General features: G+C 36.9%; 1 protein-coding gene across 2 annotated transcripts in view; it reads right to left on the minus strand.

Moving 5' to 3' along the window:
- Positions 1 to 8,657: 8,657 nt before the first annotated feature.
- Positions 8,658 to 23,349, minus strand: part of ANO5 (anoctamin 5) — a 107,679-nt gene continuing 92,987 nt past the window's right edge. Inside the window, exons 17-21 of one of the 2 annotated variants that reach the window (XM_087433084.1) lie at positions 22,531 to 22,661; positions 20,133 to 20,338; positions 17,951 to 18,129; positions 16,207 to 16,312; positions 8,658 to 13,209 (exon numbers count right to left, since the gene is read on the minus strand). In XM_087433084.1, coding sequence (XP_087289210.1) covers positions 13,009 to 13,209; positions 16,207 to 16,312; positions 17,951 to 18,129; positions 20,133 to 20,338; positions 22,531 to 22,661 — 823 coding nt within the window. In that variant the 3' untranslated portion in view covers positions 8,658 to 13,008. Of the gene's footprint in view, positions 13,210 to 16,206; positions 16,313 to 17,950; positions 18,130 to 20,132; positions 20,339 to 22,530; positions 22,662 to 23,349 lie in introns of those variants that run through there. The other variant, XM_087433085.1, reaches the window with a different exon arrangement.

A 23,349-nucleotide genomic window follows, 5' to 3' on the forward strand; every position in this document is an offset into this window, starting at 1 on the left:
AATAAAATTCATACAACAACCAATTTCAGAAAGTGAAAAATGGAAGTATAGCTTCCCCATTTCCCTCAACTTACTCTTTAGAAGCCACTGTTGACAATTTGGTTTGTATCCTTACAAATCTACTTTTAGGTTCATACGAGCACTCAATTTTTTACACATGTAAAGAGAATAATATTTTGAAAATTATTCATGTACTTATCTGTATTTCCAAGTACATAGGCAATATTCATCTTAGTCAGAACAAGATGTTGGTCCAGCTGGATTAATTAAGATTTATTTAAAATAAAATATAGAGAGCAAGTATAAGGTGATATTCAGCTTCTAAGAGGCAAGAAAGAATCTCGCAGCAATTTAATAATATTGAAATACAGGTGTTACATAGAATGAAAGTATTTACTAAATTCATTTGGTTTCTCAGATGATTAAACATTGGTTTATCATATGACCCAACAATTCCATTCCTTGGTTTCTACCCAAGAAAAATGAAAACCAGGTCGACACAAAAACTTGTAAGTGAATGTTTATATCAGTATTGTTCATAATAGCCAAAAGGTGGAAACCACCAAAATGTTCATCAACTGGCAAATAGATAAACAAACCTTGCTATGTCCATACAATGGAATATTATTGGTCTATAAAAAGGAATAATGTACTAGCACATGCTACAAAATGGATGAATCTTAAAATCATTATGCTAACTGAAATAAACTAGTCAGAAAAGACCACATATTATGTGATACCATTCACATGAAACGTCCAAAATAGGGAAATCTACAGAAACAGAAAGTAGATTAGCGGTTGCTTAGGGCTAGAAAACGGATTGGGGGTAAAGGGTAACAGCTAAATGGTACAGGGTTATTTTGTGAAGTGATGAAAATGTTCTAAAATTGACTGTGGTGATGATCACATATATCTGTGAATATACTAAAAGTCATTGAATTGTGCTTTAAACGATTGAATTGTATGTTATGTATTTATATCTCCATAAAGCTGTTTTTTAAAAAGTAAATTCTTTTGGCTTCCATTTGACAACCAAGAGCTAAACTCTTCGTTTAGAGGTGTCACCCATGGAGTTCCTCTAGTGCATAGAGAAAACAATCTCGGTTTGCCATTAAGAAAACTTAAACAAGACTGGATTTAGAATTGAGCAGAAGCAAGATATGATGAGGGGAAATCCTACTGCTTTGGAAGATGGTGATAAGAAAGATGAAGTCAAAAGGAAGAAAACATAGTAATCAGACATGAATCTCAATTTCCTCTTCCTGGGCTTCAGTCCAGAGAGGAATACGTGTCCTAATAAGGTGAGGGGATGTGAGCAGATGCCATTGGTTCCTCACCCATTGCCCTTACTTCCCTAGAGTTTACCTGAAGCTTCAGTGGACTATTTCCATGTCTGTTGGCATTCTCCCCCAAGTACTTGCATGTCTACCTGAATGATTTTTTTCTGGCTGCAAGAACGTGCCTGGCCTGGTGGGGCAGGTAGAACTGCCTAGGAGTCATCATTCCTAGAATCAACTCTCAATCAAGGAGCGATGGGAGTGGGTGGATAGAGACCCCACCTGTTCATCTCTCAGTGTAATAATTCTGAGTTTTGTTTTAGACAGTCTCTCTGAGGACTCTGAGTGACGCTGAACTCTAGTTTCCCATGATGGTAACCCACCCATAAACACATGGTTTATTCCCTGTCTCACTTTCTTACTCCCTGGAATCACATCCTAAATACAAGACTTCACCCAAATCCTGATCGCAGTCTCTGGAACAAGCAGGGGAGCACTGAAAGCAGGAGGGTGCTTTCCCGATTTCCAGTTGGGTCTCTAAGAGGAAACTGGGAAGTTACACAGAGGAGGCCACATTAACAAGGATCAGCCCAGCATAAAGCAAGGAGTGGATGGGTATGATCAGACAGAACATCTAGTTGTTCTCCTAAAGCCTCCCTCAATTTTTGCGCATAGTGTGGATCCTGAGCTGAGAACCTGTGAAAACGCCATTTAGCACACTTGGAAGCCTGAGGGCACTATCTAGCAGAGACTGAGAGCAGGCCAGTGGGCCGGGGGCTAGATGACGACGTGACATAAACCCGGGGGCTTTTAGCTAGCAAAGCCTGAAGGAGAGTAGCGCTGGTAAGTGGAAGACAGTTGCCTCTCCAGAGGACTGTTATCCAAGCCGATACTAGGTTCACTGGCCGTAGGGTGCCAGCGGGGCTCCCAGTGAGCAGACCTACAAGGGTTATTTTGCCAAAGAACAGTAGAGGGCAGCACACACACTCCAAAATCAACATGAGGCAAGAGACGACTCTTCTGCCGTGTCACATTTCCTTCCTAATAAACTGGAACACCATCATTGTCATGGAAGCAAGAGGGGAGGCAGGCTCTCTGAGGGACTGTGGCTATCTAGGAATTACTGAGACCCTTCTAAAGTACACCTTTGTACTGTTTACTTCTTTGGATCGAACTAAATTGGAAACCTGGTAATGGTTAAAAATTATAGTTCTCCCAGCCTACCACCAGGTGGCGATCAAGACAAGAGTAATTACAGACAAAAATAAGGTCTTTTTGCTGCTTATCTCAGTTTCTAGTGACTTAAATTGTGAACTCAACTGTACACAAATGAGATGACTGTTTTGCAGATCTCCACACTAATGTTAATGAGTGGATTGTGTTATATCCCTTAATATTAACTTATTTAATCATTTCTTTACTAATTACTTTCAGGTTATTTCCAATATTTGCCTGTTATAAACAATGCTGAAATGAAAAGAATATACTTGAACTGTCAACTTTCTACACTCAATTTCCTATCTGCAGTTCACAAACTTTGAGTATTTCTGTAACATAGATTTCTAGAGTGAAATTGCTGGTCAGACAGCATGTAGTTTGTTGCTGTTGTTAACTGTTTATTGTGAAAAAATTCACACACGTACAAAAGTAGAAAGAATAGCTCCTAAAACCCATATGTCCCCATTACTGAACCACAATGAATGTGAACACCTGCAATCTTGGTTTACTTATATCTCCTTCCATTTAACCTCCCCTCCCCGATCCAGGATTATTTTAAAGGATAAAATCATCATATCATTTCACTTGCAAATATTTAGGATGTATTTCTAAAAGATATGTACTCTCAAAATTATAGCAATAATACCATTATCATACCTAAATATTAAAAATTATTCCATCATTCCTTTTGAGATGAAAACCTTGCTCAAATTTCTGTTTCCCTCATAATTCTGCTGCTGCTACTGGGGCTCTTCCTCCTTTCCTCCTGATAAGGCTCAGCAGCCCTTTATCAAATGTCTTTTGCAAATCTTTTCTCCCAGTCTGTGGCTTGTCTTGTTCATTCTCCTGACAGTGTCTTTTGCAAAGGAGAAATTTCCAATTTTAATAAAATTCATCCTATCAATTCTTTCTTTCATGGATTGTGCTCTTGGTGTTGTATCCAAAAAGTCATTGCCAAACCCAAGGTTGTCTAGATCTTCTCCTATGTTGTCTTCTGGGATAGTTTTGTGTTTTACATTTAGGTCTGTGACTCATTTTGAGTTAATTTTTGTGAAGTTTTGAGGTCTGTGTCTAGATTCTTTTTTTTTCCTTTTTTTTTTTTGCATGTGGATGTCCAGTTGTCCTAGCACTATTTGTTGAAAAGCCTATCTTTGCTCCATTGTATTGCCTTTGTTCTTTTGTGAAAGATCAATTGACTATATTTATTTGGTCTGTTCCTGGGCTCTCTATTCTGTTTCATTGATCTATTTGTATATTCCCTTGACAGTACCATACTGTCTTGATTATTGTAGCTTTACAGTAAGTCTTGAAGCTAGGTAGTGTCAGTCCTCCAACTTTGTTCTTCTTCAATATTGTGTTGGCTATTCTGGGGTTTTTGCCTCTCCATATAAACTTTAGAATCAGTTTTTTAATATCTGCAAAAAAATGTGGGATTAAAAAAATTATTTTTATTGAGATATAATTAACTTGGTGGGATTTTGATTGGAATTGCATTAAATCTATAGACCAAGTTGGGAAGAAATGATGTCTTGAGAATACTGAGTCTTTCTATCCATGAATATGGACTATCTCTCCATTTATTTAGTTCTTCTTTGATTTCATCAGAGTTTTATAGTTTTCCTCATATGAATTTTGTATATATTTTGCTAGATTTGTACGTTAAGTATTCCATTTTGGGGGTGCTAATGTAAACAGTATTGTGTTTTCAATTTCAAATTCCATTTGTTCATTCCTGGTATGTAGGAAAGTGATTGACTTTTGTATATTAACCTTGTATCCTGCAACCTTGCTATAATTGCTTATTAGTTCCAGAAGATTTCTTTTCCCCATTCTTTTGGATTTTCTAGATCATGTCATGTGTGAACAAAGACAGTTTTATTTCTTTCTTCCAAATGTATATCTTTTATTTCCTTTTTTGTTTGTTTCATGTTTTATTGCATTAGCTAGTACTTCCAGTACAATGTTGAAAAGCAGTGGTGAGAAGGGACGTCCTTGCTTTGTTCCCAATCTTAGTGTAAAATCTTCAAGTTTCTTGTCATTAAGTATAATGTTAACTGTTTTTTGTAGATGTTCTTTATCAAGTTGGGAAGGTTCCCCTCTATTCTAGTTTACGGAGAGTTTTTATCATGAGTGTGTGTTGGATTTTGTCAAATGCTTTTTCTGTATCTATTGACATAACATAGTTTTTCTTCTTTAGCCTGTTGATGTGATGGATTAATTAATTGATTTGTGAAGATTGAACCAGCCCTGCATAAGTGGGATAAATCCCACTTGGTTGTGGCACATAGTTCTTTTTATACATTGTTGGATTTGGTTTGCTAATATTTTGAGGATTTTTACGTCTATATTCATGAAGGATATTGCCTGCATACTAACGAAGTTGAGTACTCTTTTATGTGTTTATTGGCTATTTGGAACTCTTTTTTTTTTTTTTTTTTTTAAAAAATTTTATTTATTGCCCCCAAAGCCCCAGTAGATAGTTGTATGTCACAGCTGCACACCCTTCTAGTCGCTGTATGTGGGACTCGGCCCCAGGATGGACAGAGAAGTGGTGCCTCGATGCGCACCCGGGATCCGAACCTGGGCCGCCAGCATCGCAGCGCGCGCACTTAACCACCAAGCCACAGGGCCGGCCCTGGAACTCTTTTTTGAAGTGTGTGTTCAAGCCTCTTGACCATTTTTACAATGGGTTGTCTGTCTTTCTCTTATAAATTTGTAGCAGTTTCCAAAAATATTGTGGATACTTTGTCAGAAATATATGTTATAAAGATCTTCTTCCATCTCATGCTTATAACTTCAATGTTTTTTCTTTTTTTGTGTGAGGAAGATCAGCCCGAAGCTAACATCTGTTGCCAATCCTCCTCTTTTTGCTGAGGAAAACTGGCCCTGGGCTAACATCCGTGCCCATCTTCCTCCACTTTATATGGGATGCGGCCACAGCACGGCCTGACAAGCGGTGCGTAGGTGCGCCGGGGATCCAAACCCAGGCCACCGCAGTGGAGTGTGTGCACTTAACTGCTATGCCACGGGCCGGCCCCAATGTTTTTTTCTTTATATTGATGTGTAACTTACATAGAGTACAGTGAACAATAAGTGTGCAGCTTGGAGAATTCACATTTATATATACACCTGTGTAACCACAAGTCAAATGAAAATATAAAACATTTCCAGAACCACAAGAAGCTCCTTCATGCAGTCTCACAAATGATAACTATCCCACAATGTAAGCATTATTCTGACCTTTACCATCATAGGTTAGTTTTTGTGTCTTTTTTTAACTTTATATACATCAAAAACACGTGCATTAGATATGCAAATATACTCCTTTGTTTTGAGCTTCTTTTATTTTCTGTGAAATTTATCCATAATTAATTTGTTTTTTCATATTCTATTTAATTAATGTAACACAACTTAATTCTCCATTATATTGTAGTTGGATTTTTAGATTATATCAAGTTTATGAATAAAGCTGCTATGGACATTTTTCACGTCTTTTGGTGGATGTAAGTATTTAAGAACTGCTCTGTCAAAAGGTAAACTAACGTTTAGATTTAGTAGCTTATCTCAAACAATTTGCAAAGTGAGAGTAACAATTTTCAGTCTCATTAGCAAATATAAGAATTCCAGGTGCGCCTCTTTTCCAACACTTGGTATCATCGGTTCTTTCAGATTTGTCAATATTCACTTTAATTTTAAAATATTATCTCATATACATTGAGATTTGTTCTCTGACCCATATGGCATTGAGAACTGTGTTCCTTGATTTACAAACATTTTGGGGGATTTTCTAATTATCTTTCCATTGTTGAATTCTAGTTTAATCCACTATTGTCAGAGAACATACTCTAAATCATTTCAGTCTTTTGAAATTAATTGTGTATGCTTTATGGCCCAGGATATGTTCCATTTTGGTAAAGGTTTCATGTACACTTGAAAAGAATGTGATTTTTCCATTGTTGGATATAATTTTATCTATTTTTCAGTTGTCATGTTGATTGATTGCATCATTTAAATTTTCTATATCTTTATTACATTTTTTTTTCCAGTTTAGTCTGTCAGTTATTAAGAGCATGTTAATATCTTCAAATACAGTTGCGGAATTTATTATCCCTTTTAGTTCTATCAACATTTCTTTTCTATATTTCCCTATGTTATTAGTTGCATCCATATTTAGAAAAGTTATGTATTCTTTTAAAAATTACCATTTTTTCATTATAAAATATCTCAATCTCTAGTATTACACCTTGCCTCACAATCTACTTTGATATGCATATAGATCTGTTTCATTTCATTTATTTTAGTTAGTGTTTCCATGCAGTGAGTATCTTTTTTCCATTCTGTTACTTTTAACCTTTCTGTGTCCTTACATGTGATGTCTCAACAGAAAGGTCTGGGATTTTACCAAGGCTACATATTCTTGGTTGGCCCTAAACTTAAATATTTTTGCTAAGCCCTAAGTCTGTTGAATGCTCAGCTGAACTTCTCTTCCTTTCAGCTGTTACTTTTGCGTTTGCTCTCTCCAACTTACTCAAAGGCAAAAGTCACCACAAACGCAGGCTGGGCTCTCTCACTGTTTCTCTCTCCTCCCCCAGGTGTTGGTTCTATAATGCTACAAGTCCCCCTTCGCCTTATCATTTGTCTGATAGTCTCAATTTTTTAAACATCTTACCCAATTTTTCTAGTTGTTCTAAGGGTTTCAATGGTTTGAACAAAATCCAGGATATTATTAATGGAAGTGTAATTTCTTGTGCCTGATTATAAAGAGGATGAGTCTACCATTCCCATTAAGAATCACGTTTTCTGTATGCTTTACATTAATTTCTCCTCTTAGATTTTTCCTTCCTCTTTCCTTTTTATTGCTGTTCTCTAACTTCTTTCAATGCTTAGCCTGTTTTCTCCTGTCTTTGCTCTTTTTGAATAGCTTAATTAAAGGCTATAAATTTCCCCTAAAAACAACCCATAGGAAATATTTAGTGCACGCACAAAATTTGAGCTGTATAGCATTTTTGGTACCATGTAATTAAAATTATCTTCTAAATTCCTTACCTCTTTGATCAAGTTATTTCAGAATTTTTTACATAATTTTCCTAGTCATCTTTTTATTATTGTCTTCTAGTTTCATTTTATTGTGGATAGAGAAAATTATCAGATGATTTTAGTCCTTTGAAATTTGCTGGGTTTTCTTTTTTTAATGGACTGGTATTTGGTCAGATTTTGTAGATGTTTACAATGTGCTTAAGAAGAAATTCCTGTTCTTCGGTTATTGAGTACAACATTTTGTGAAGGCAAATTAAGTCTATTTTTTAATCACAATGTTCAAATGATCAATAGTCTTATTAATTTTTCTTTGTCTGTATGGCAGTTGGTACCATGCCACCTTGGTTAAGCTGGAGGTGCATTTTCCAGAAGTCTTTTCCTTATTCGGTGTCAGGTCAGATTTGCAAAGCAGGCAGAAGTGAAGCAGCAGCTATTTCTCTCTCAGGGTCTTCCAGGCCAGATATGGGGAGGGACATGCAGAAAGGGGTCCAGTGGGCTCTGCAGCTGGTCCTCACTCTTCCACTCCATGTCCAGACCTTCCTAACCAGCAGTGACCCCGAGCCCGTGAGTGAAGCTTGGCTGGAAACTCACAGCAGTCGTAGCTCTACAGAAGCAGCAGCTTCCACAAACTTCTTCTCTAGCTGTCCGTCCCAGTCTCGCTTCAGCGCTTGGACATCTGTGCGTGCTCCAGTCGTCCACTCATGGTAGCGTTTCAGGAGAGCTGAACGGTGCCTTTTCTCTGGCCCTCCAAATCTCCCTTCCAGGCCATTACTTCCCAGTTCCTCCCACAATTGCAAAAGGTCTGTCTTCTACAACAAATCTTTTATTTTACAATATTCATAGTAGCTTTGCTGTCCTGATTAAATCCTGAGAATCTATTTGTTCTTTCAAAAACAGAATGTGATGTATTCACCCTAATTTCTGGCCAGTACGCACTTTCTTTTCTTGAATATATTGGTAAAAGCAAATGCATCGTATCTTATCCCTCTTTTTTTTTTTTTTTTAATAATAAAGTAGAAACTTCAGGTCTAAGGCTCTCAGGGTATAAGATTTCAATTACTTCTTCATACTGCAAGATTAGAGCAGTCCTACAAAAATTTGGAAATCCCGAGTCTACATGCCTTCACATACATCCCTGATGGGTTGGAATGATAAATGAATGTTTCTGAGAGTTATTACAAAAAAATGCTTTAGGCTAGGGAATTTAGCATTTTATGAAATTCTCATCAATCTTATACCCCGCAAAAGGTAACCCAGGAGATTTTTTTAAAGCCCCTCTCCGAGAGACTCTGCTGCTAGAGATCTGGGACAGGACCAAGGGATATGCATTTCTCACAAGGAGCCCAGAGGATTCTAACAAAAGTGGTTGTGGATTTCCTTTTGAGAAAGATGGGAGCAGAAAAAAATTCAGACAATATCTCAACATACTATTTGTCTCTTTTGGTCTTTCTATTCACCTTTATTACCAGCTCCCAAAGTAGAAAAAAGAAAAAGGCAAAACAAAAATACTACCACCTTCTCCAATTTTTCTGGACCATCCGGCCTCTTACTTCAAGGAATTTGCATCTGTAAATGTGACAAACGTAATTTCATAAAACATGTTACATCTAATGCATATCAATGTTTCTAAACAACAACAAAGAAACAACTTAAAACCTCTTAAAGCACTCAAATTCAGAAAAATCATATCAACATTTTACTGTAAGAACAAATTGAGTTCATGTCAAAATACAGTTTAAAATTAAGTATTACTTTATTCACTGAGTGAATTTGAATCTCTTGAGATTTACTTAAGAGCAAATTTCCCTGCATACCTGCATACCCACTTCCTCGCACACACAAAAAAAGAATTAGAAGAAAAGAAAAGGAGCATGTATTGTTTTGGTTAACACCATGATACATAATCACTCATAGGAGAGACATACCTAGTCAAATATTTTGGGAGGATGGATGCAGGTATCTCACACACATTGAACCAAGCTATTCTTTTTTACGTGAATTTTTACATAATGCTGGACATACTTGAATATTACATATAAAGTAGAAGAGTAAAACTTTGTCTAGAAAAAGGACAATATCACAGTTATAGTGACTCATGGTAGCACACTTCTAAGCCTGACCAATGGTACTTCTTGAAATGCTATCTTCCTTAATAACATTCTTTGATAACATGGTAACTACTACTAATTACAAACAACTATTATACAGGTTCTTTCAAAACAATCAATTCTCCTTTTGAAGGAGCAGTACCAACGCCTCACCCTCAGCTGGAGTCAGTCCACAGGGGTCCAGGGCTACACAGCACTCGACACTACAAAAGCACGTGGGAATCCAGGTTTTACTTCTGACACATAATAGTTTTCAACTTGAAATTCCTTTGCCTTTTCTCTCACTTAGAGGGCTTAGGAAAGACACTTCCTCACCCCACAGCTGCAGCATGCAGCCTCCCAACACCTCTCTCCCCACAGAAGCATTCCCTGGGTTTATAAGGAGAGACCTTTTCTCTCTTCTTCCTCTGTCCCTGCTCTTTTTTTTTTTTTGGTGAGGAAGATGGTCACTGAGCTAACATCTGTGCCAATCTTCCTCTATTTTGTATATGGGATGCTGCCACAGCATGGCTTGATGAGCAGTGTGTAGGTCCATGCCCAGGATCCAAACCCAGGAACCCCGGGCAGCTGAAGTGGAGCGGGTGAACTTAACCACTATGCCACCAGGCCAGGTGTGCTGCTCTTCTGTATCGTCGTCTTCTTCCCTTCTCCTTCTCCTTGATAACTTGCTTAATGACTTCGTTAAAAGAAGGTTACATCCAGGAGGAGTCATGAGATGCAGCAAAAATAAGACAGCATTCCGTTTAAATAAGATACTCCCTTCTTGATGGATTCCCCTAACATAAATGTTCTGAAGTGGATTCTGCGTCTTGTGAGCAAAGAAAAACTGATGAAGGCAACAATTAGTGAGGACATCTAAAAAAGAGTTTTATATTTTTTGGCTTAAAATTATTTCAAATAAAATCTCAAATGTTTCTTGGAACATTTCTGCAAAAAATAATTATGAGTTTGATTGGATGATAAAAACATCTGCCATGCTGATAAATATCAACTTACATTTGGTAGTCAGGTGCTCTTGATTCAGCCCTCCCATAATAACCAATGGGTTTAATTAGATAAGACAAATCTATCTGAATCAATTTGGCTTCAGATTTTGGTTAGCAAGTTTTTAGGAAAGTGCGGGATACTTGTATTTCATTTTAAAATTTGTGAAACAAGGAGAAACTTCTTGGTAGAAAATTATAACGTGAATACAAAGTATTTGTCAATAACATTTTGAAAGGAAAATATCTACCAATCATAGGAACTATTTACTTTTCTTAAAAACTATTTGCTCCCTGCTAGTTTCTCCATACATCCTAGAAACTCGACACTTGAGTTGGTTTGTTTTAGGGTTGCGCTGTACAGATAACTTTGTGAGTTAAATTTGTCTTTATTTATCTTACAATCTAGCTCTCTATATAATGTTGTTCAGCCATAAAAATTAAAGCTTATGTCCTGGAAACCAATTTCACGCTCTTCCTTATTTTTATTAGCACCCAGGAAGGAAGCAATATGAGCTGTGTGCAACATACAACATCGCAGTAACACAGAGTTTGATCTGACGAGCCAAAGATACTGCCTCCGTGGCTCATTTCATAGTAACACGGACTTATTTTCTCAAGCAAGAACTAGATCTCCTCTGCATGTGAAATCATTCTTCAATAATGAGATAATTTCAAATTACACAAAAACGTTCATAAAATCTACCCAGTGGATGACAAATCATTACTACCAATATTGGGGTAACTGTCTCATGGTCTTATAAAATTCATAATCCTCAGTTCTAAATGCTTACTATTGATCATTAGTTAATACTACCTGCCATATACTTAATACTGGCAATTCCACAAAAATGTATTAGCCTCAAATAATGAAACACAACTTTAAAAGAAAAAATCTTGTGATAAACTTTCTTCTTTTGTGTGCAATTAAAAAAACACTATCCTTTTGGAACTGAAGTATAATTTGAAACTAGAGATTCAAATACTATATAACTGAACGTGTATCTCTCACTCTGAAGTGTTAAAAATACATAAGAAGTATTTTTTTAAGAGAAAGAAGAACAAGAACTGGTGTTCATGTGCCACAGGCTTAAGAATGAGAGAAATAATTCAACAAATATTTTTTTTCACTTAGCTATCAAATCCATCACCTCATTCTTAATTGGTTGATCCACTTTTGGTGTTAAACTCTGTGATTGATGTTAAACTGATAATTTCTCTAAAACAAGCTCACATGTGAGATGTTACATCACATCATATTAACAGCCAACAATACCACTTCTTGTATGTCAAAGGCTTAGAAACAAGGCACTGAGAAGTGATGCATCAACAGAAAAGATTGTCAACTCACTAAAGGATTTGAGATCGCTTTAAACCAAGAGATCAAATTTCATAAACAACTTGTACCTAACTTATACAAATAACTAATGCTCAAACAGGCTTCATGATGCAAAATAGGCATTGTAGAAGAAAAATGATTTTTAAGAATAATTCAACGATTTTTTTAGATTAAGGTCAATAAATTAATCAATATACATTGTCTTGCATTTGTTAACTACTAAGAAGACACGTTTATTTCTCTGTAATATCTTTCATTTACTTGAAGACCTGAAACAATCTAACAAGTTCTTAATGCTATTTTCCAGATAAGACAATCCAGTCTTGAAACTACTGTTACCAAGATGTTATCTTTAAAGAACTGAGTTGTTAGTCTTTTGTTGAAATCCAAGCATTCAGTCTCTTGAAAAATCAACTCTGCATTTACCTGGAAGGACTATCTGGGATTCTGAGGGAAGTTTAACTTATTCAGGATGATTTCAGGAACAAACCCCTCCCATGATATTTACCCAATATTTTATTTAATATGTGAGTTTCCTTATGTCAACTGATTTTGGTTTTCCATTTGCATAGTCTAAAATGGCAGGATATAGATGGCTCACTAGGCCTCCTGACTTCCTTTTTTTTTGTCCCAACATTGTTCTTGATGGGAAGGAGATATAAAACAACCCCACAGAAGACCATGAAAATGTGCAGATGCACTGGAAGGGGTTGGGACAGCCCAAGTCCAGTGTTTAATTCTAAGCTGCAACATTCCATGATTTTCCAATATTGTGATTCCACATGCACTTTTAACAATCGCTTACAGGAGCCCAGAAAACAATACCGGGGAGGGCCCTGCCAATGGAGCAGACAAGTGGTACTCTTCCGACCTCACAAAGTTGGCCTCTATAAAAGTGTACAAAAACTTTGAGTTAAAAAAAAAGAAGAAGGAGTAAAATTGACACATGGCTTCTGGCCTCTGGCCCTAAACCCAGGGAAAACTGTGAAGCCAGACAGGTCACCAGCTGCTTCTCATTATGTTGATCAGATTGTTGGTTTAGCCGGCTATACTTTGTTTTCCTCAATCATGACTTGCTTGGAAAATTCACCATAATTAGTTCTCAAGTTCTCTTTTAATTTGTTAAGCTCAAAGTCATGGAGAATCTTGATAGTCATTAACTTTTCTCGCTTGATTCTCTCCAGAACATCTTTTGGAACATCAGGGATCATCCAGGCCAACAAAAATTTAACTAAAAACACAACATGCTAGAGGAAACAGAAAAGAAAATCAGAGACACTGTTAGAATCGTCAAATGTCCAGCCGGAAGCTCTTACGAATCATTTCATTCATTCAATAAGCTGTGCTGACACAACAGCTACCAGGAAAAGCAAGAAGGTTTGGTCCCTGTCCTGGAACTTTCCTACAAAGAGCAACATTAGACAAACACACACTAAAATATGTAATTATAGAAAGTCCTGTTGAACATGCTTATTGAATATACTCTTTATCTATGCTCCTTCCTGAGAACCTACTAAAACATTTGTAATGGAATTTTAAAAAAATGGTATAACTCACAAAGACAAAAAGAAGATGGATGGAAGAGTGACAGCAGAGTCAAGAGTGAAGAAAGCTGGCACCTAAACTTGCAATTGGTGACATGGTGATGGTAGAAACCAACCACACAAAAGCCAATTTTGTTTCAGATCATCAGAAAAGCACAGGAAAGAATGTCCTAAGGACTTTGAAGACATAAGTGTGGGTGGAGTTGAAAACAAGAGGATTAGTTAAAAATCTATATAAGGAACAGTTGAATTTTCAGAACCTCTCCCATCCATATCCAGGTACTACTTCTCTCCAACCCCACCCTCGCAGCAACTGAGTAATTTTCTGCAGAAATTAAAACAGAAAGCTGTGGACTCAGGGGCACCAGCGAAGCAGAGGATGGAGGTGGGCCACCATATTGAAGACGGGGCAACTAAGTGGAACTGAGCACACTGAATCCTGAGATCCCTAGTCCCTTCTGCCTCGCTCAGCTCTCAGAACACAGGCAGCCATGAGATGGTTCAACAGACTGGAGGTTAGAAGATTTTTCTCTGGGAAAATAATCTGTGAAATTAGAACTACAGATATCAAAATTTTGTAGGTCTCAAATAAAAAGGTCCCTTCACTACCTTATGATCCTACAATGAAATGCAAGTGACATTCCTCTTGTATGCACACGAAGATCATAATCAGCGTTCACTGCTTCACTCTTACATACAAGCAGATTGCCAAGAACCACCAAATATGTAAACAAGTCTCCGATATGAAAGAAAAAGACTGAAACACATAAATAGGAACTAAGGGGAAACAGAGGTAATGAAGGGAGCAAAACAATAGTAGAATAAAAAGAGCAAGATGTGAATCCATTCATTTATAGTAGAGAGAATAAATGATAGTTAGAATTTCAAAACAGGAAGTATAACATGAATAATAGAAGACCCAGAAACACAGAACAGAGAAAAGAAGGAAATTATCAAAGAAATAACACAGGCAATTTTCTCAACTTGAAGGGTAAGCATGTTTTCAGATCCATGGGGTTCAGTGTCCAGAACAATGAACGTTGCCCAAAATCAAGGAAATGCCTTGTGAAGTTTCATAAAAGAAGGACTAGTGAGAGAATCCTTAAAGCTTACTGATTTGTAAAAAGATCATAAAGACTAGGGGATCAGAATGACAGCGGATTTTATAACAACACTGGAAGCTGACAGAAAATAGAGCAATGTCTTTAAATATTTCAGGAATACCTAAATAAGGTTGGTTAAAAAATTTTTAGTGGGCGTCAGCCCCATGGCGTAGTGGTTAAGTTCGTGCGCTCCGCTCCGCTTCAGCGGCCTGGGGTTCACTGGTTTGAATCCCGGGCGTGTACCTATGCACTGCCCATCAAGCCATGCTGTGGCGGTGTCTCATATACAAAGTGGAGGAAGATGGGCACAGAATGTAGCTCAGGGCTAGTCTTCCTCAGCAAAAAGAGGAAGACTGGCAACAGATGTTAGCTGAGGGCCAATCTTCCTCAAAAAAAAAAAAAACTTTCAGGGAAAATGACTTTCAATGTTGAATTCTATAATGATTAATCATTTATGAAGAAAGAAAAGAAATTTTCAATATTCAAGGTCTCAAAAATTGAAAGCCCACAATTTTCCTCAGAAAATTACTGAAAGATGTGCTTCATCAAAATAAGCTAGTAATCTAAGAACGGGAGAAACACAGATTTCAGAAAATATAGTATTCAATACAAGAGAAGGTAAAGAGAAGTTCCAGGATGATGGTGAGTCAGAGCCTGGGATGATTAAAAACATTAATAAGAAAAATAAATAAAGAAAAACAAAAAAATCAAAAGAATTCTGGTGCAATTTATGAGAGTGAAAGGTGATCCAAACTTCTGATGGAAGATGTGGGAACGAAGGAGCAGTAAGTTCATAAAGAACTGAGAGAGAGAGGAAAAACACAGGGAGGAATATTACATGACTGCTCCCTTTTGCATCATGTAGAATTATCTAACTTTTTAAATTACTTACATGTATAACCTTGATAAAAATAAAATAAATTGAACAAAAACTAACTGGAATTTGTGTGGCCTGCATTTGACTGGTCTATTATTGGGTTTTACTGGAGAGGGAGAAAGTGCCTTCCATCTACTTGTCTCCCTCACTGGCCTTCGCGTCTGATGGTCTGGAGCATTCAATTGTGGCCCCCTCTGTATCCGTTCTCTTTCACTGCATGCATTACATCCATAACCATACTAGATATTCCACACGGGAGCAGACATAACACAGTGGACAGAGACTTGGGAGTGAGACAGCTGGCATTGAAACTCATCTCTAACATTAGCTGATTATCTTTAAACCAACTACCTAAATTTGCTGAGTCTCAGATTCATTTTTCAGGGGGTGAATAACTTACGAGGTTATTATTATAGCCTCTGGAACAGTATATAACAGGTATTCTGTAAAATCAGTGGGTCGTCTGCCCTTTTCCTGAACTCAGGGGAAGAGGCCATATTTTTTCTTTTCTTTTCTGTCACCCTGCTATAGTCAACAATAGTAAGTGAATAACAGGCAATCCATTGTACTGTAAATATCCCTAAGTTGCTTTTTACAACAACAAATACTTCAAAACAATTTATTGAGATAACGCTAATTTTTCTGTTGAGCAGATACCTTTAGAAATAAGACTAAAAGGAGGACAGAGACCAGCTGGAATGAAGGTTAAGAGAGGCTTACCTCCATAACTATGATGAAGGTCATCTTGGCAGCAAGGACATGCCAGTACTGCATGTTATGGAAATATTTCTGATCGTGATCAGGAGGATATCTGTAATCTCTGTACCTGAAAAATACAAGTAAATGCAAAAAGTGAGCTATCACTTCAAATAGAGAGGCCTTGCATAAATTCCCATTATTTCCCTTGAAAGACCCTTTTAGTTGATCACAAAAGTCAAGTCATAGGAAGATACTTGCTATTGTGAAACATTCATCTTTCTTGTACAGATGAAAATCATGGCCATATGGTACTTATGTAGAGTATAGATGTAGCTCAAGTGAGGCTGTGAGACACAAGTGAAACCTCTCTCTTGCCCTTCAAAGGTAAATTTCTCAAGAGTTAGCAAAAGTGGCTGTCTCCCTTCCCTCTCTTCTCACTCCTTAACACACTTGGTTCTATCCATCACTCCCCTAAAACCAATCGTTTCCTGTCATTAAACTGAAGGAATGTTTTAATCCTCATCTTATTTCATCTTTCGAGGATAGGCCTTGACATTGTGGACCATTTCTATTTTCTTGAAACTCTATTTTCTCTTGGTTTATCTGACACTGCATTGTTTTTGTTTTCCTTACCATCCTTCTGGAGTTTTCTTATTGCTCAACTCTGTAATCTCACTGTTTTCTACAAAGTTTCTAGATGTTGATGTTCTTCAAAGATTTAGTCCAGCTAGGAAATGATGACATCAAGAATTGGACACAGGTGTCCATGCTCTTAGACACTATGCTATGATTCCTCTATATGCGAACAAGGAATATAACAATGCTTTTGTCTACCTGTTTTGCAACCCTTTTCTGTTTCTTTGTTGGAATCCCAGATGAAGCAGTTGGTTTAAGGGTGAAGTTAAGGGGCTGTGATGTAATATATATATATATACACATTAATATATGTATTATATATATGTAATAAAATATAATTATATATATTACATAAAGATCATATAGACATATAATCTTTAAATCCTAGAATAAAAAGGTCCTTGCAGTACATGATACACTGAGGGTAGAAACAGTAAGTCCACAAATCCAGTTTCACACCCCCTGCCAGGAAGAAACACTTTAGGTGGGATTGCTGGCGAACTCACCGTATTACTATTTCTCTCCTTCTCACTCTATCTCTTTCCAAGGATATATAGTTAAATTCAAGTAGATTAAATGCACATATAGTAGGATCATGCTATTGTGGCTTGGGATCTTGGGGCATTTCTTAGTGAGAAATCTTTCTAATAAATTTAGAAAATAAGAAAGAATTGAAAACTGACGTTATCTTTACCCATAATTTTCTGTTACTTTTGGACATTCGACTTCTCCCAATCAGAATCACACAATGTGTGAATTCTAGAATTGACGCACTTCATTTATACAGGATTTTTTTTCTTTTAATGATTTTATTTATTTATTTATTTACTTTTCCCCCAAAGCCCCAGTAGATAGTTGTATGTCATAGTTGCACATCCTTCTAGTTGCTGTATGTGGGACGCGGCCTCAGCATGGCCAGAGAAGCGGTGTGTCGGTGCGCGCCCGGGATCCGAACCTGGGCCGCCAGCAGTGGAGCGCGAGCACTTAACTGCTAAGCCACGGGGCCGCCCCTATACAGGATTTTTACTGCTCCAAGTAAATCCTTTACATTGTAAGACATGAAGGAAAGGGCAAACTTAAGAAATATATTTAAAGGGCAAAATTAAAACCTAAGAAAACAGGAGGAGACCTGCAAGTGGTGAAGTCTCGTTTTTCCGAGGGCACGGTGTGGTTTGGAAAATCAGCTATTAGGAATGTTGACAGGCTGTTATTGACATATCCTTTCATGGGCTCGGTGTCGTCTGTTGAGTAGGCATAGTAGTAAACTAAACGAGGAATGATGTCTGATGTAAATGCAACAATAAAAGCCTAGAGGACAAAGCAAGAGGGAGATCATGAGCTAACAATCCAGTTTTAAAAATGTCCCATTTGTGTATCTTTCAGTTCCACGTGCCATATGGACGAAAAATGATTAAAATGTTATTAAAAATCATGTTAATCTATGAGTCTTTGGTCTAAAAGATGAAATAGTTCATTTACAGTGTATGATTAGTATTCCAAATTGCATAGCTAGAAAGTGGCTAAGTTGAAAACTGAACCTAAATGTATCTGTCCCCAAGCACCATGCTCTTTCCACCATGCTTTGCTTTCTTACATTTCTTTCTTTTTTTTTTTTTTTTTTGTGAGGAAGATCAGCCCTGAGCTAACATCCATGCTAATCCTCCTCTTTTTTTGCTGAGGAAGACTGGCCCTGGGCTAACATCTATTGCCAATCCTCCTCCTTTTTTCTCCCCAAAGCCCCAGTAGATAGTTGTATGTCATAGTTGCACATCCTTCTAGTTGCTGTATGTGGGACGCGGCCTCAGCATGGCTGGACAAGCAGTGTGTTGTGCACACCCGGGATCCGCACCTGGGCCGCCAGTAGCGGAGCACCTGCACTTAACCGCTAAGCCACAAGGCTGGCCCACTTTCTTACATTTCTTGTTGTTTCATAGCACAGTTCTATTCTCCTTAACCAAATTCACTGGCCTGGACCAACTCGACAGGCTAGGACAGTGACTATATATGTGCGTGCGTGCGTGCGTGCGTGCATGTGTGGGTGTAGAAGGCCGGCGAGGAGGGAATGGAGAGATAGAAGACCCTGTGCTGGTAAATTTCCCACAGTTCAGTGCAATCAAGCAAGTATTTGATTCCATAGGAATGGTATTTTGTCATCCTTTCCTAAGCTCTGGAACAGTATAAATAGCATGTTTCTTTTAGGTTAGATAAGTTAATTTAAAACCATCTGGCTCTGCCATCTATATTTTTAGAGGTAGATTTTTAAAAATTTTAATATTACTTCTACAGCTACTGGTCCATTTAGGTTTTCTATAACTTACTCAATAATTTTGGCAGTTTTTATTTTCTAAAAAAGTGACAATTTCAAATAGATTTAAAAATTTCTTGGAATATATGAGTACATAGTAGTCTCTCATAATTTTCTCACTTGTACCTTATAACTCTTTTTATCTTGTTAGAGTTTTTCAGAGTTTTGCTTATTTCATTTGTCTTTTCAACAGACCGACTCTTGATTTACTTAGTAATTATATTGCTTTTTGTTTGGTTTCTAATTTATTTATGATAATATCTTTATTAATTCTTACCACTTTCTATTGATTAGTTTTACATTTTTTCCTTAGTTTCTTATGTTATATGCTCAGCTCATGTTTTCCAGTGTTTTTTAATAATGAAAGCATTTATTGCTATGAATTTTTCTATAACTGTGGTTTTGGCTAATTCTTATAGGTTTTCATTTTAATTAAGCTCTCTCTATAATTTCAATTTCATTTTCTTTTTATATGATAAAGTTTACTTAGAAGCGTGACTGTTTAGTGGTTAGATTTTCTTTTGTGACTATCTTATTATCAACTTTAATTTTTAAACCAGTGTAGGTAAATCTGCACTGTAAAATTTCTGCTTTGGGGAATTTAGTTTTATTATCATTTTTTAATAAGTGCTCCATAAACATAACAGGTAAATGTTCTGTATTCTGTTTGTAGTATATAGCTTTATGTATAATCAAGTTTTTATCGTATTATTCAAACCCTTTATACCATTACTTATTTTCTGTCTACCTTGTCACGTGTTATGAAACTGTTATTATAGTACTCTAAAGACAGTGATTTTACAATTTTCCTTGTATTTCTAAGAGTCTGCATGTCATAGATCTCTCTATGTTGTTTAGTGCATAAAAGTTTAGGGATGTTTTATCTTTATGGACTGTCACCACAATCAATGTAAATAAAGATTGAGTTAAGCATCATTCACATCTCCCCATCCCCAAGAAAACAAAATAAAATACAAAGTCACCCCACCGACATAGGTCCACTTACATTAGTTGCAACAGAAAGGACGGCCATTCCATAAAGAATGTCTTGCCAAACACCTATGCTGTGAGCTTTAGCAGCTACAGGCCTCCTGTACTGAGTAGTAAGTTTCCAGGCATCCACTCGGATCTCTATAATGTTATTCAAGAGAGCGAGAAGAGGAGCCAAAGGAAAAGAGGCCACGAATAATGTAACAAATCCAAATTGGATAACTGTAGGGAAAAAAGAGAAATTCACAAACTTATTATTGTGGAAGGGAAAAGAGGGAACACCCTGCTCAACTCTTGCCACTTCCTTTACTTTCGAGGGATCTACACCAGCAAAACACTCCGGGCCTCTTCTCATCTGCCAACTCCCCTCTCCCCATGGGAAGCATAGTGACTTATTTGCTTGCTACAATAGGAAGGAGAAACTGGGTATGCACAGCTCACTTCCGTCCTTGCTGTTTCTTTTGAGATCTGCTTGTCTGAAGAAAGCATCCATTCTTGTTAGATAAGATATACTTATTCTTCTTAAAACACAGCCTTTTATTATGGGCTATGTTTAGGTCTATGCTGGTCTAGCCTTTACATCACTGTTACTGGCTCATTAGTGAGGCAATCAAGCTTCTCTGTCTTGCTAATCTATGGACTTTTTGAGCTCAGGGATAATGACTGATTCATTTGGATGCTTCCAATAGCCAGCATGTGCTGGTTATATAAAAGTACTCAACTACAAGCCTTATGAACAAATGCATTATTCAAGATTTGAAGAAGCTAACAGATGAAAAGGCAGTGCTAAACAAGATATTTGAGAATAAATCAGAAAATAATCTAAAGCATCAGAAACATATATAAATTATATATGGGCAAAGGAAATATACCTTTTCTGGAATGAGGTATGTGTTAAGCTCCTGATCCACTGTACTACCCTGACATTTTCCTAAACAGGTTTTACTGTCTTTCCTCTTTAAGACTTAACACTTGTGTAGCTGGCTTCTCTCCCCATTTTTGTTCTTTTGTTTCCCACAATGCTTGTGGGAAAAGACTGCATCAGCTGGCAGTCTGGGCTCCCCACATGAGTGAGGAGAGGACAGTCAGAGACACAGAGACTGCTTTCCGTTGAAGGAAGGAAGGAAGAAGGAATCCTCCACAAGTCCTCTATTTCTAGATGGATCTCGGGTGTTTCTGGATTTCAGCTTCTCATGAGACTTCCTCATAAGACTCAGTCTTGTCATCACTAAACCAAGGCAACAAACCACCTCCTTTCCAGACTTCTCTACTGAACCAAGAGAGAGAAGATTAAGACGAAGCGTCACGTAGGAACAGCTTGAATTTCCCAGGTTCAAATCCCAGATCTTTATCTAAAATCCTGTGGCCCATGGCAAATTAATTAACCTATCCAAGTTTCAGTATCTTCTAAAATAAAATGCAGCAAATAATGACTACTCTGTAGAAAGTTTCAAGATTAGAGATATGTAAAACATCCAGAATAAATTAACTCTTAGTTGTATGTCAACAAATGGTAATCTTGTTATGAAATCTTGATTTCATTTTTTAATTTGAGTGATTATCTTTGACATATTTATGCACAAATTCATTTGAAACTTACACAATTAATTAAAAATTACAGCCTTATCACTCCATAAAGCAAGGACTATCTAATTGTACAACCAGCCATATAAAACAGACTTCTTTCTATTTGTCCTAAATTGACCTATTTCAATCCAGGTATCATATGTATGTATTGCAGTGGAGAATCAGTAATAATTTCAGATCATCTCATTCATTCCATCATGATTTTATGGGCCTAGAGAGTTGTCCTCCTTAATTCCACCAGAGAAGCAGAGGTCCCTTGAGAGGAAGCACTCTGAGTAGGCTACACAAGCAGTCCCATCATTATTTCTCCTAAAAGTTCACCTCAAGATCTCTTCTCTGTTCAATCCTTAGAATACTTTATACATTTCTTGTGTTCAACTTAGGTTTTCTTTGCATAGCTGCTTTTAGCCTTCTTTCCAGCCTGAAACTAAATGCATGTCAGGCTCTGGAAATGTTTTTCACCTTATTCTCTCTCTGAGCTGTCACTGAGGCAAACAAAAGGAGAAAGAGCTATTTAAGCTAATTTGAGACAGCTGTTAAAAAGTGATCCTTACTTTATTTGGTTCAACAATATTGACATTCAAATGACAGGAAAAATATCTCTAAGATTGGTGTTTTGAAAGTAAATGTCATTCTTCATTCTTTTTGGTAAGGAATATAAATACTGAACCAATCTTTTCTATGTTCATCCATCTACCTTTTCAGCCACCATCCAATAATTTATTGAACACCTACTATGTGCAAAGCAGGGATAAATATTAAGAGCTGGAAAAACACTAATTTTACTCAGCCTGACTCTGTGTTTCAAGACACTAGTAGAAAATTACCTGTTTCTAAGTACTCATAGAATAGCCCAAGAGATCCAAAAGTTTCAAGGTCATGATCCTGCTCCCATCTACTGTACAGCTTTTCAGAGTTGGTCCGAGCTTTTCGGCGTCTCCACCAATTCAGAACCAGGCTGTTGGAAGTGATAAAAGTAAACACATGAAATAGAGTTAAAAAGAAAAGGGTCAGAGAATCAGCGAGTTAGATCTAGAAACTGGTAGTAGGAGAAGTTAAGTAACTTAAGATCACAGAGCAAGTAGAGCTATCACTATAGCTAAAATCCAAACCAAAATCTAGTGTTCTTTTTACAACACATGCTGAGGTCAGAAGTCCTTTATTGGGGTGATTAAGAAAATAAGACAATACTGACTCTCCCCATGGAAGCATATTTACTCAGAGACAGTTCTGTTAAAGAGCGTGTGGAGGAGGGGGTCATCATAGGACCGTTTTTTCTATGTAATTTACCAACCTTCATGTTGTCATGAGACTCAGAAGGACACTCAAGGAAATGAGAAATTAGTTACAGTAGAAAATGTATGACAAAGGAAATACAGGGGCTTATCTAATACATGAAAATAAATGCAATAATCATACATAAAATATTACCTAATTAAATCCACACTATATAAAAAATGATATATCATGATAGTGTTGGATTACTTTAAGGAAACAAAAAAGGTTTTTCATTAGAAAATCAATGTCATAGACCACAATTAACAGATTTAAGGAGAAAAATATAAAATCATGTCGATTGATGCAGAAAAATGCATTTGATATATTTCAAGAACCTATTAAAATCTACTATGACAGAAAAGTAGGAA

This window comes from Ceratotherium simum, chromosome 7 (genome assembly GCF_057802395.1).
Source record: "Ceratotherium simum simum isolate JZ-2026a chromosome 7, ASM5780239v1, whole genome shotgun sequence".
NCBI classification, from domain to species: domain Eukaryota; kingdom Metazoa; phylum Chordata; class Mammalia; order Perissodactyla; family Rhinocerotidae; genus Ceratotherium; species Ceratotherium simum.